Source organism: Thunnus maccoyii, chromosome 20, assembly GCF_910596095.1.
Source record: "Thunnus maccoyii chromosome 20, fThuMac1.1, whole genome shotgun sequence".
In the NCBI taxonomy this organism is placed as follows: Eukaryota; Metazoa; Chordata; class Actinopteri; order Scombriformes; family Scombridae; genus Thunnus; species Thunnus maccoyii.
In genome coordinates, this window is record NC_056552.1 from 1,223,182 (window position 1) to 1,237,235 (window position 14,054).

At 41.0% G+C, this 14,054-nt stretch overlaps 2 protein-coding genes across 13 annotated transcripts; one reads left to right on the top strand and one right to left on the bottom strand.

Annotated features, from left to right (window-relative positions):
* Window positions 1-526: 526 nt before the first annotated feature.
* Window positions 527-1,845, top strand: LOC121886800 (microfibril-associated glycoprotein 4-like). The gene is made up of 4 exons (XM_042397133.1): window positions 527-615; window positions 701-797; window positions 898-1,065; window positions 1,592-1,845. The coding sequence occupies exons 1-4, from the start codon at window positions 589-591 to the stop codon at window positions 1,843-1,845; spliced, it is 546 nt and encodes a 181-aa protein (XP_042253067.1). The 5' UTR covers window positions 527-588.
* Window positions 1,846-4,517: 2,672 nt separating this feature from the next.
* On the bottom strand, window positions 4,518-11,758 carry LOC121886787 (protein NYNRIN-like). 12 transcript variants are annotated; one of them, XM_042397104.1, is made up of 5 exons: window positions 7,638-11,758; window positions 7,402-7,447; window positions 5,764-6,700; window positions 5,567-5,628; window positions 4,518-5,243 (listed from the first exon to the last, which is right to left on the bottom strand). In XM_042397104.1, exons 1-3 carry the CDS (start codon window positions 7,977-7,979, stop codon window positions 5,811-5,813), a joined length of 1,278 nt encoding a protein of 425 aa, XP_042253038.1. In that variant the 5' UTR covers window positions 7,980-11,758; the 3' UTR covers window positions 4,518-5,243; window positions 5,567-5,628; window positions 5,764-5,810. The 12 variants fall into 12 exon arrangements, with proteins under 12 accessions (XP_042253038.1, XP_042253039.1, XP_042253034.1 ...); XM_042397105.1 differs by having other exon boundaries at window positions 4,518-6,700; window positions 7,638-8,045; window positions 11,626-11,758; XM_042397100.1 differs by lacking the exon at window positions 5,764-6,700 and having other exon boundaries at window positions 5,604-5,628; window positions 7,362-7,428.
* Between the last annotated feature and the right edge of the window lie 2,296 nt (window positions 11,759-14,054).

The window sequence follows — 14,054 nt, forward strand, 5'->3', positions numbered from 1 at the left end:
TCAGGTTTGCAGCGGAGGTGTTACGCTGAGTTCTGTGTGCTCACAGAAGTGCATGCACCTCACGGGAGCACATGCAGCTAAAGGGAAAACTACCAGACATTGTAGTGATTTTTAAGGCACACATTGTGCTAACTGAACAGGTATCATAATCAAGTAAGATTAAATTTAGTGAAATATTGCAACAACAGTCCGATTGAGTGCGAGTCTCGGAGCCGGGAAGAGCAGCAGGTGAGCCACCTGTCAATCACAGATGTCAATCAACGCCCACACGTCAGACATCAAAGCTACTATAAGTCTTCAAATTTCATTAACGGAGCAATAATTTCCAAAATGACCACCAACACACACCTATTAGAGGGTTTAAATTTAGAGACATGAGACCAGAAGGACTCGTTGAAAACATGATTGACTCAGTATTTCTAGAGAGAAGTTGAGGCTTTTTGAATGGGAGTCAGTTGGAGCAGCTGGATACTCTATCTTTAAAATACTTCAGACTCAAGACGTGGCAGCTGCTGATTGATTGAATGTAGTTTTAGCTAAAGGATCATATTTACTAATGAGTGTATTTGTGTGTAGGTGTACTGTGACATGGACTCAGTAGGAGGACGTTGGACGGTGAGTTTTTTAACTGAAGTCATCAATTCACAGCCAAGTGGTTTTCAGTATCTTGTGTGTTTATTGAGTTAATCCCCCCCCTCAGGTGTTCCAGAGGAGGATGGACGGCTCGGTGAACTTCTACAGGCCCTGGGATCACTACAAGAAGGGCTTTGGTATCGCTGCTGGAGAGTACTGGCTCGGTGAGAAATGAAACCAAACTAACAGTCATGTGACTTCATGAAACTGTTCATAAAAACAAACATTAAACTCTGATGTGACTTCATGTTTGTGTGTTTTCAGGTCTTGAGAATCTCTTCCATCTGACTCGGAGGAAGAAGGTTGAGCTGCTGGTCGACATGGAGGACTTCAATGGAAAAAAAGTGTTTGCTCGTTACTCCTTGTTCTCCATTGAATCAGAGTTCTACGGATACAGACTGCATGTGTCTGGATTCAAAAATGGAGGAGCAGGTCAGTTACTGTTAGCAGGTAGTAGTTTTGTTTTTCTGATGTTTAGTTTCCACATGGAGACACTGAAGATTTCTGTCCTTATATTGGATTATTTGTGTGATTCCTTCAGCTAAAGACAGATTCACAAAGATTTTCAAGTCAGTAACAACAAATCTGTGTTCTGCTCATGTTTTATTAATTACATGGAAGCTTTTGTTTTTATAAACACATTTAAAGGAAAACAATGTAAATGAGGCCCAACAGGTTTCAAGTGTTTATGTCCGTTGGACCTTTTGCAGTTCTTGTCTACATGACATACTGTATGTTGTTATGTTACAGTAGCAGCAGCAGATGCAGTACTAGTAGTACTAGAAGTATTTGTACAAGTGGTAGCCATAGCAGTAGTACTGAATTAGTAGTGAAATTTGTAGTGTTAATAAGTTAATAGTTATATAATATTATTATTAGTTATATAACATTATATAATATGATGTCATTAGCAGTAGTGTTGTGATCAGACACTTGTTGTTTTCTTGTGTTTATGTAGGAGACGCCCTGAGTAATCACAACAAACAGAAGTTCTCCACCTTCGACAAAGACCAGGACTGCAGCAGCAACAACTGTGCCAAAGTCTTCCTGGGGGGGTTCTGGTACAACAACTGTCAAAAAGCAAACCCCAACGGGGTTTATCACTGGGGGGCTGATAAAACTATGAGGCCCATAGGAGTGGAGTGGTACCAGTGGAAGGGCTCTAAATACTCCCTGAAGACCATCAGCATGAAGATTCGTCCTGTTCACTAATTCTCCAGAACAAACGAACAGCAGAATATCTGTTGATCTCTTTCTTTCTTTCTCTCTGATCTAGTCTGTAACTTTACATATACTTCAAATAAATATTTCCAGCATCAATAAAAGTCAGGTGTAGAGTGTGTTTGTGAGCAGCTGCTGGGTGTAAAGTCTTGTGTCAAACAGCTGTTGGTGTAGAGAAATGATTGGACAGGTGGGGAACTTAGTGGAGGATCCAGAGGAACAAACACAGAGCAGCTTCCATCAGAAACATCACATGACATCACTGAAGTGATGAAGAACCAAATGACAGATGGAGTTGACTTGTATTGGAGCTAAAAGCAGCTTGAACTCTGCTGAAATGAACATGTTCCACCACTAGATGTCTCTGTTGTCTGTATTAGTTCCATCTAGTTGTATCCACAGACTGACTGTATATCTGAGCTTTCAGCAGGACACAAACTACACATGAACCCTCACACTGTCACATGATGTTATTGTTTGTTGAGTGTTTGCTTTGTATGTTCTTGGCTGCAGAAGGAGAGAACGTCACTGTGTGAGAAGGTTTTGGTTGGTTTTCTCTTCACACTCTGCTGACTAAGATGTTACCTTCAGTCTGCTAAACACACACTTTAAAGTCAAACTAACTGGTTTCAACAGAGTGTTTGGTGGAGGTTTGACTCTCTGATGTGAATCATTATCTGCTGTATGCTCACAATTACCTCACCTGTTGAGTCAGTTGGTGCAGAAATAAGAAGCTGAGGGAGATGAATAACCAGGTTTCTCATGTTCTTTGTAAACAGCCTGAATATGATCAAAACCAGAATACTAATGTGCATGTAAACATACTCAATGTCAGGTGAAAACACATGTGACCTGTCTGATGTCATGCACGTATGGCAACAGGTTTAAAATCTCTAACTGACCAGGGATCCATAACTATTTCAACTTTGATTTTAAGCATATTTATGAGCAGCAAATAATGGCTTTACAGCTGCTTAAAGGACAGGTTCACAACCTTTCAAGTGTGTGTTAAAACAACAGTCAGGAGCCCAAATGAACATTGAAACATGTTTTTCTTGCTGTAATCATTCCTCCTGTTCATACTGACCATTAGAAGATTCCTTCATAATGCACTTACAATGGAAGTGATGGAGGACAAAATCCACAGTCCTCCTTCTCTGCAAAAATGTATTTCAAAGTTTATCTGAAGCTAATATGAAGCTTCAGCATCCAAATGAGTCAAATCAAGCAGATATCTTTCAACGTTACAGTCTTTTTAGTACCAAAGTCCCTCTTTTTGTTCCTATACTTCCACCGCAAGTCTGTGTTGTGGTTTTTCTGCTCTGGCGGCGACGTCGGCCATCCTCTTCATCCTCATGATGGCTGTGAGTGTGTCGCTGATCACATGGTCATTCTGCTGTATTGGTTACCTGGAAAGAAGACACAGGTGCGGACACATCATTTACACATAGAACTGAAAGCATAGAAACTTGAATATTTCTTCATCATTTTAGGATAAGTCTGGTCCATATTTTTCATCTTGTGGACAAATCCCATGTGCATGTTGACGTATTGTTGACTCTGCTAATGTGGTTTGTTAACAAGGAGAAAAATCTAGAACGTAAAATCCACAGAAAGTTAAGCTTTAATAGTTTCAAGTCTCTGCAGGTTGATTTTTCATAGAAATTCACTGAAAATAATGGCTGCCTGACAGGAAGAATAACAATATGAATACTGAACGATGATTTAGAAAGTGGTGATTTAGATAACAAGATGATTTATGATTTGCAACGAGCTACAACATGAAAGAGCAGCAGTATAGTACTTTAAAACTGACAAGTACCATGTTTCTGTTGTCCTGTCAGGTCCAGAGTCGACCCTTCCTCCCAGTCCAGAGCCGATTTATATCCAAGTCATTGTATTTGTCCGTTCCTTTATATCAGGGATGGCGATAACTATACTCAGAGTTCATGACTTTCAGATATAAGACTTATTAATTTTATTTAATTAGTTTTCCTCCTAATTAACTAATTATTCATTAATTAATCAATGGACATGGTGCCCCTTATCATTCTATGAGTGCTTAATATTCATTTCCAAGTGTAGTGTTATTCCTACAAATGTAAAATCCAAACATCCTAAATAAACAGGTCCAACAATCCACAGTCACCCATCTAATAATGAACACAGAGGTAGAATAATAAAAAGTCACTTATTAAATGAGAAAAGTCCAAAAAGAACCTCCTCACAAATGAAATTCAGCTGCATCTTTTTTATTTTCAGGTCTATGTTTAGCTTTCGCCACCAGATGTCACAATTTCATTATTAAACGAGGGTCTTCCTCATGTGTTGCTCATGTCCTGTGTTGTGGATTTTCGGAGCTGATGCACTGGCAGTTGTCAGTTTGAAGAAGAGAAGACCAAACCAAACTTCGTATGATGATTCTGGGAAAACTTTAATGAAGAACCTTGCAAGGGAGAGCGACTCAAGGGACACCTCCTGTTCGTACGGTGTCCCCAAACTCGTCTGACCCACACAGTCCAAAACCAGCCTTTAAGCCAATCATAGAAACTAGTTCGTCAGTTCCGAATCATAAACCTATGACCTAAATCTGTATCTTTGGTTTGTCTTGTTGCGTCTGATGATGACCTGCATTCTGGCCTTGGTTCGCCTGTGAGGCTCCTGGTTTATTAAACAACATGTGTTATCTTCTGTTTGAGAGAACAGAGGAGTACAGCTTGACATTCTGTTGTCCTGGTCAGTTATGGAATATCCATAACAATCCCCTCTTATTGATCAAAAGATCAATACAAATTACCAATTTATGACTGGACTGGTGGACTGTAAGGGCACAAACAGAGTAGAAACAACATCCGCACAACAGATAACAATTCTCACACAAAAGTAATACAAGAATCAACAATTGCATTGAACAAAATCAAAAGTAAAATCATCAAAACACATAATCATTTAAACACATAATGCAATAACAATAAAAGCAAACAATCAGTAAATTAGATAAAAAACCCCTCTTATGTACCCCTTTAAAACAACTGTCATGTGACCCATGAGTTCTGTCTTCCAACCACCAGGGGCAGTAGTGAGGCAAATCCTCAAAGAAGATCTCCTAGAACACCAAAGCGTTAAAGGAGGTCATTGACAGAGGTCACCAGTCACATGCGCAAACAACCTAAGACAAGACACTTCCTGCCTCTTACTAGATGAAATCCTAGCAACTTAAAGGGGAGTCATACAAACATTTGATTACATCATAACAATAAAACAAATCAATCACAAAGTGAAGTCTTCAACCCATGCACTTTGCGTACAGTAGAGGGCCATCACCATGGAGAGGTTACTAGCACATACGATGCATGGTGATGTGGAATCCATCCTCCTGGAGTGATCCTCTTCATTTTCATCAATTTTCAAACACACATTTCAAAAATAATTAAACATTCAATCACATTAATGAAAAACATATAAGATGACTAGATATTTAGGAGATTAATCATTAACACTACTCTATTTCTACAACTTTTCTCAAACTAAAAATGCATAAGATTAATAATCACATCATTAAAGAATCAAAAAATTATTCTAAGATGTCACCTGTAAATAGAAAATGATATGTTTCTTCAACTTTATGAAGTACAAACAAACATAACTCTATTCAATTTAGCACGGTGTGAGTGATTTATACCAAGAAAGCTTTTAGAAACATTAAACCTACAGATTTTGAGTTTCCTCCTCCTCATCTGAAATGATACCTGGGTGAAAACGCCTCATCCAGTCCTGGAAAGTTTCAAAATCATAATACCTCAAACCTGTGTGATTATGATCTGCAGTGTTTCCAGTGACATGCACCTGGGCTGCTTGGAGTACAGACCCTGTGGTCTTTTTCACTACCAGCTTGATTATCAAACCTACACATGAGCAGAGGAGGATGAAAAGGAAGACAGCAACAGCAAGAGTGGTCAGGAACCTGACCAATCCGGACCCCCATGACCCAAAGACACCTGAAAAATCACCAAGGTTAAAACCATGACTATCATGCAATTCTTTGATACCCAGTGCTGTGTCAACAAGCGAAAACCAGCCATGTCCATGACGTCAGCAGTTGCATCAGAGATGTAGGAACAACATTCAGAGCCTATGAGCTTACAAGTTCCTCCTTGAGCCGCTAACAGGAGATCAAGAGCCATGCGATTCTGTAGAGCTACTGTTTTGACTTCCTGCAACTCTTTGTGTTCGGCTAACATAGCTCTGCTTGAGGCATTAAGATGATTTTCTAGGACTTTGGAGAGAGATGAGAGCTCTTGCTGGGACACATACACACCATACCAAGGGAGAAGGAAGCTGGCTACTTTCTGAGTTGATGAGATTTCTCTCTTGTATATGTGTAACGGTGGATACAGTGAAGCTATCTCAGTAGATTCTACTTCTCTGATTAGGGGAATTAAGTACGCCAAATAACAGACACCGCGTGAGTCTTCATACGGCACGCACCGATAGGCCCTGTCACCACAAACTAGATACACTCTCTCAGGCAGTGGGGACTGTTTAAGAGTGACATCTACCACAGTGTTACAGCTACTTTGTCCTAAGTCTTCATGTCCCTTCCCTATCCCTCTGAAACATAAAGAAACATTTTGTAGCTCATGAGTGAAGACAGGGGGAAGATAAGTTGAGCAGTCACGCTGAGGTCTTTGCTCGTTTTGTTGTGGCGCCGAACAGTTGCGTAACTGAATCTTGACTGGCCCTATGGATAAGGTGCCAGCCCATGGTTGCACATAAACTAGAGCTTCAGCCATAGCAGTGGTTGTATATGGTTGGGGAACACACACTTGATTTTCAGAAGGTTTTGAACAGTTAGTTTGAGCTAGAGAAACCTGAACTCTGTACTCAAAGCCTAGTTTCACATATCTTTGTATGTGAATGATGCGGAGAAGAGTGGTGAAATTAAATCCGCTTGGCAGATATTTGTCATTTACCGTTCTTACAACGTATAGAGCAATATCTGTATTTTGTGATGACTTAACATCCACAGGATATGTTGGAGTATAGCAATCGTCTGCTTCTTCTCTAAATCTTGAAGCAAGATCATTCCAATTGAACGTCTCATAATCAGCTTTGGTGAATGGAATTGGATTAGACATTGGAGAATGTATTGAAGCTGGCATATTTTGACATAGCCAACACTTACTGAGATTACGATCACGCGCATAATCAAGCATAAGACTAAGGGCTGAATTTTCTTTTCGCACTACTGGTTGCTGAGCGCTACGCAGTAATTTGTTTTGCACCCTTGGTTCAGATTTAGTTGGAGCAATTGTGTTAGTGGATGCAAAGTAACCACTCCAGGGGTAATCATCATTCTCCATGAACTTACAGCTTACCAGTTCTCCCCCCTTCTCCTGGAAATTTGCACTCCAAGATCTACAATCAGGAGAACCTCTCAGTTGCTGTCTGGTGAAACACCACAATTCCAGAGGTCTGCTTAGTGGTCTAACAAGTGAAAACGTTACCTTCGTCGACGTGGATGAACTCTGCTTCGTCTCAAACAGTGTTTTATCATATGTAGACCACCGCCATCTACCTCGAGAAAAAGTAACTGGATATGCAATATTACAATCATTCATTTTACATCTGTCAATAGGACATTTAAAAACAATAGAATTCACAATTCGTTTAACTCGGGAGAGAGCTGGTAAAATATGTCCATCAGTCTTTTCTGACTCTTTTTCTTCAGACTCTCTCATTGCAGCATTGTCAATGTATCTCACTGTTTTGTCAGGACTTACAGTGTTGTAGAGTCCCAATGGGCTCATTGATTTGTCCGTATGTCCAAGATCTGGCTCTTGGTCTGCATTTTCTGGATCATTCTGCAAAGGGCGCCCCTGTCCATGGGGCACTGGGTTCATGGCACCGACTGTGTCATGAGAAGGAAAGCCTTTCCGCTCTCCTTCGCCTGGAATCAGAGAGACTCCTGTCTCTCTCTCATTTGGACCGACTTGACCTGTCCCCTGCCCGAACCTACTAAACAGGAGAGAAAAAAGGAGTAACCATCCGGTTACCTGCCAGGGCTCTGCTCTCCTCCGCCAGTGGTTGGGGGGGCCAGTCTGCACCTTGTGGCGTGGATCCATTCTGCTCTGCCTTCGACCTTCAGGGCCGTCCTAGTAGTCAGCAGCACCTGGTATGGACCTTTCCACCTAGGAGACAAAGACACTTTTTCCAGAGATTTGATTAATACCAGGTCACCTTCTCGAAAGGAATGAATTGGTTCTTCCGATGGTTTGGGGAGTCTGTCAGCCACCTGTAAATGATACTTTCTCAAAATCTCTGTTAGTCTTTTCACATACTCAGTCATGAACTCATCCGTCCAAAGCAGAGTAGCTTTGTGTGGTGTCAGTGGGGGACTTGTCCCTGTGGACATTGGTCTTCCCATCAGCACCTCGTGAGGACTCAGTCCTGTAGTTGCACTTGGTGCACTCCGAATGGAGTACAGCACAATCGGCAGTGCATCAGGCCATTTCAGGCCTGTGGCTAGGACTGTTTTGGTCAATCTGTCTTTGATAGTTGCATTCATTCTCTCAACTTGACCTGAACTCTGTGGATGATAAGGAACATGTAACTGCCACTTAAATCCTAAGATTTCTGACAGTCCCTGAGTGATTTTTGACACAAAAGCTGGACCTCTGTCGCTATCTATTCCCTGCGGCACTCCGTACCTAGGGATTACCTCTTTTAGCAGACACTTTACAACTGTTCTTGCATCTTCTTTTTTCGTTGCAAAAGCTTCTACCCACTTCGAGAACCTGTCGGTTATGACTAGCAAGTATTTGAAGCCTTGTGAGCTTGGCATATGTACAAAATCTATTTGCATATTTACAAAAGGACCTGATGGGGGTTCTAAGTGGTCATGTTTCACTGTGCTATTCTTTTTTCTGGTCTGTTGACATATCATACAACTATCCACAAGTGTTTGTGAAACTTGAGTAATGCCTGGAGCAAACCACTGTGAGCGAATAACATCATTCATCACCCCTCTTCCAACATGCGCTGGACCATGCGTCACACGTGCCAGTACATGAAGGAGAGCTCGAGGGCAAACCGGTCGACCATCAGGGTGGAGCCACAAGCCAGACTCCGCGTCAACTTTACAACCTTTACGCAACCAAAGACTTCGCTCCCTGTCATCAGCGTGATTTTGCATTGTCACGACATCATTAGCGGAAGGAACTGGAATTGGATTGGTAGGTTGTGTGGAGGCACATTGAAGTACCAAAGAGGGAGAGGAAAGTGCCGCTTGTTTGGCTGCAGTGTCAGCCATTGCATTTCCTCGTGAAACAGGATCAGTTCCATTCGTGTGAGCAGCACATTTGATGATTGCAAGCTGAGATGGGCGCAAAATAGCATCTAACAGGTCATTAACCAAAGTGTGATGCTGTAGTGGTTTTCCAGAAGATGACACAAAACCTCTCATCTTCCATAACTGGCCAAAATCATGAGCAGCGCCAAATGCATATCTTGAGTCAGTGTAAATAGTAGCCACCTTACCAGAAGCAAGAATACACGCTCTAGTTAGAGCATACAGTTCTGCTGCTTGAGCAGAGGTACCTGGAGGCAGTGCTTTTGCCTCTACTACCCCCCAATCGTTAACTACTGCATAGCCAGCTAGATGTGTGCTATCAGATGGTCTGCTAGCTGAACCATCAGTGTAAAAAATCAAATCAGAATTGGGTATTGGTGTCTGCAACAAGTCTGGCCTTGGGGATGTACACAGGTCAATAGTTGTGATCTTGTATGTCTTTCCAGATGTGAATGTGTCATTCTAGTTGTACCTCGTCTCTGAGTTTTGCTACTTGCAGTGTGGGGTCGTCTCTGTGTCATCTTTGGCCTGACTGCAGGTTCTGTGTCGTCACTATGATCTGTGTCAGACTCCTCCCCCTTACCTCTGGCTCCTTGTAACTCAAGTTCTACCTCACTTTCTCCTGAGCTGTCCTGAGTGTCTATCTCTGTTTCTTCAGCAACGGCAGCTAAATGTCTTTTCTTTTCCTTTCTTTTCTGGCTTTTTACCTGTTTGAATGACAAATTAGCTTTCTTTTCTTTTTCTGCAGCTTTCCTAGCTTTTTCTTCGTCGGCTCTATCTTTCTTTTCCTGTTTAACTCTTTCCCTTTCTCTAGCAGCCTGACTGTCTCTTTCCCTTTCTCTAGCTGCTATCTGCTCTTCTCTATTTTCTACTTCAGTCTGTAGTCTTTGTCCCTCAACAGCTGCGGCTAGTAAGAGAAATTCATCGTCAGTCTTTGCTTGTTGTGAAATGGTTTGATCAGTCATGTTAGCAGCTGAAAAGGGGTTTGAAGGTGAAAGTTGTGGAAAAATTGAAATCATTGTTTTGTTTGTGTGTGACTCTTGCAAAGGCACTCCAGCTTTGGATACAATGGTCAACAAAGTTTGTGGAGAGGGAGCATCAGTTTGCCGTTTTGCCCAACCGTATATGATAGCTTTGGAAATGGCCTTCACATTCTCACCATGCCTCTGTTTAATTTTCATCATTTCTGTAGCTCTGGTTTGCAACTCTGCTTCCAACATAGGCAAGTGACATGCTGTCACACATTTAACACAGTTCTCCACTGCTGCTCTGAACTCATCAGAAAAACGATCAACTCTTTTTTCATCCAGACTCACTCCACACCTCTGACGAGCAACAGTTAACCACACATTTACACAATCTTTCATATACGCACTATCCCAAGATGGATTTCCAAAATCTGGGTTAACATTGTACTCAGCAATCTGAAGCTTATCTCTATCAAACGCTCCTTCGTATGGCCATTCGCCATCTGTCCACTGATTCATAAGGGAAGAAAATGGAAACACAAAAGTCCATCCTTTCAATCTACCAACAACTCCCGCCGGAGATTGTGGAGAAAACATCGCTCTATATTGTGCATCTGTGAGTGTGTGGGGGTTTGCTTCGGGAAGCTTATCAATGGCAGATTGACCTTTTACTTCTGAATTGGTGCGTTTGTTTCCTACTGAAACAGATTTGTTCTTTCTCTTGTGTTTTGGTGAATGAATTAATTTTGTAGTAGATTGTGTTCTACTCACTGCTTTAGACGTGTTGTTGCCCATTTTAACACATTTACATTAAAAACATCACACAAACAAACACATCAAACACAAAACAGACACATCAAAACTTTCCCAGCATCACCGAAGTTCTTTTTTTACACCTCTCTTCCTGGTGCAATAGCAGTGATCTGAAGCCAAACCGACGAAGCAACTCTTCGTCTTGTGTACACTGTTTATTGTTTGAAAAAATTTTTACCGGCGCCCGACTCTAGGACTTAGAATCCCAAGTCTGAAAACATTTCTCACAGGACACAGAGTGGATGATCCCCGATCTTGGCTTAAACGAAATAGGCCAAATCCTACCCCGAAAACGTCTTTTCTATAGTTTAAACCTCAGGTGGGTCCCCCTGTGCCGGACGTAGCCCGAAGCTAGCCCAGAAATCCCAGCCACTTTTGTGGCACTGCAGGAGTTAAGACTCACTCAACTCTGCCTTTTTTTACCTCTTCACAACCACATGCTTTGCACCTGCTTATCACTGCACAGTTTCAACACATTTTCATGTGTTTAGATTCTTTAACCATCAGCTTTTTGCTTTTTTTTTTTTTTTTGTTCACTCTGTGACCACCTTTAAAGTGAAAGTGATGCACAGTTTCTTTGTGATTTCGTCAAACGCAGACATGGTAAGGCACAATAATAAAATAAAATTATGCACTTACCACGTCTTTGTTGTGTTGAAATCCTGTTCGTGACGCCAAATTGTTGTGGATTTTCGGAGCTGATGCACTGGCAGTTGTCAGTTTGAAGAAGAGAAGACCAAACCAAACTTCGTATGATGATTCTGGGAAAACTTTAATGAAGAACCTTGCAAGGGAGAGCGACTCAAGGGACACCTCCTGTTCGTACGGTGTCCCCAAACTCGTCTGACCCACACAGTCCAAAACCAGCCTTTAAGCCAATCATAGAAACTAGTTCGTCAGTTCCGAATCATAAACCTATGACCTAAATCTGTATCTTTGGTTTGTCTTGTTGCGTCTGATGATGACCTGCATTCTGGCCTTGGTTCGCCTGTGAGGCTCCTGGTTTATTAAACAACATGTGTTATCTTCTGTTTGAGAGAACAGAGGAGTACAGCTTGACATTCTGTTGTCCTGGTCAGTTATGGAATATCCATAACATCCTGCACCGGCCTGTCAATCAAACCTGCCTTCAAAGTCCCTCCCTGTTCTTCTTAATGTACCCACAGTCCCTGCATGGTGACGGTCACGTGACCCACGAACAGCCTGAAGACGTCAGCAGGATTTTACATTTATATGCTTTGAATTTTCATTATTAGATGATGAACACATGAATTATTGGTTTGTTATTAGAAGTTAAAGAGATAAAACTCATTACAGCAAGTATCAGAACTTTTACTGAACACACTTCACTACATTTTACTGACCATGTTGACTTTTACTGCAGTTTTCAAAGCTGCTGTTTGACTTGAACTCAGTATTTTTACATTACAGCAGAGTCTTACCTGAGCTCCACAGCAGCAGCAACAGCATCAGCAGGTGATCCATGTCCAGGTAGACGTCCGTCTCCGTCTCTGTGTCGTCTCTCTCTGCTCGTCTGTTGGACTCATCGTGTCTTGTTATATTAATCAGATGTGGTGTTTCCTTTGAATCCTTTATCTCCTCATCAGCTTCATGTGCTTTCTGACAGGACGCTGCTGGCAGAAATGGCTCTGAGCGGCTTCATCATGTGACTGACAGCTAAAGTAAATGAAGGGTGTTTATCCAACACACCTCTCATTCATACACACTCCAGCCTGTTATTTTCACTGGGGATGGAGGAGCATCCATTTAGAAAGGTTGGACCAACCAACCAGAACTTGATGCTCACATTTGGTTTGGATCACCATGACAACACACAACCAATCATGACAGCTCATTTAGATTATAAGAATCAGAGCTATTGATATGTTGATTGACAGTGAGATGGACCAATCGGTGGGTGTAGCAGCCTCACTTGAACAGCTGGCAGTGAAGGGGTTAATGTGAATCAAATGAAGTGACAGGAAAGAGTAAGATGCAAACTAGATTAGCAAGAATTTCTACTGTAGAAAAAATATTTAACAGTAAAATATTAAATAATTTTAATTTGCCTTAAAATAATACTGGAAAATGTGACGTTGAGTGGAAGAGATAATGTTTTACATTTGTGATGAACAATTTTCATTCAGCAGTAGCTCAGACTGTTGCTTGAATGTACTTCAGTTTGAACAGTCAGCTGTTATATGTTATATTTAATATTATTAGTAGACGGCTGGTAATAAACTTAGTCGTTCATTTAATATGCAGTATGCAGTAAGTGCTGATTGAGTGTGTAGTCGGCAGTATGTTAGTATGTGATTTTGAACACAGCTGTTCTCTCTGTCTCCTTTTACAAAGATTCATGTCTTCATTCATTCAGTTCATATCAAAGCTCATTCATTAGTGAAGGTTTACTGTCTGTCAGAATCTAAATCCTGGTTGGATATTAGTTTGTTACTCAGGACTTTCTAAAGTTACCACCTTTATACACATCAGTCATTTCTTTGAACAGCAGTTTTTTCTCTCACAGTTAAATATTACACAGTGTGAATTCATCCTCAGCTCAGAATCAAACCTCTGTGTCCTTCTGTTATAACTCTGAGACTCTGTCAGTTTGTTAGAGCAGCTCCTGACCTGAAATCTTTAATGCACATAATGTGTAATTAAAAGTTTAAATTTAAACAATCAGTATGAAGCTTTAGACACAGAGGATCAATGAATAATTATCACTCATGATGTGATTGGTCCACTGATGGAACATCATTCTTAGAATATTTGAGATTATATGTTATTATCTCTGAGTGAGCAGGATCGTGGTGCAGCTGCAGAATGTAGTTTGAAAGTGAGTTTTTTAAATAAGGAGCAAAGTCTGAATGTGTTTCAACAGCATTTCAGTGACAATATTTAAATTTACACATTTGTTGAAGCAGCTGAAATAAAGTCACTGAATGATGTTGAGCCGAGATACAAATAGACATCTAAACATTTAAAATTTATTGTATTTTAAACTTTATGCCTTTTCAAGTGCAAATCAGCAAACACATTATTACTGATCAGACTGTGAGCTACAG

Bases quoted from the DNA above. Each gene is read 5' to 3' on its own strand.
- LOC121886800 (XM_042397133.1), top strand. From the start codon at position 589: ATGGACTCAGTAGGAGGACGTTGGACG. The intron at 798-897 runs GTGAGAAATGAA...GTGTGTTTTCAG, and splicing joins TGCTGGAGAGTACTGGCTCG to GTCTTGAGAATCTCTTCCAT. The intron at 1,066-1,591 runs GTCAGTTACTGT...GTGTTTATGTAG, and splicing joins ATTCAAAAATGGAGGAGCAG to GAGACGCCCTGAGTAATCAC.
- LOC121886787 (XM_042397101.1), bottom strand. From the start codon at position 9,319: ATGAGAGGTTTTGTGTCATCTTCTGGAAAACCACTACAGCATCACACT.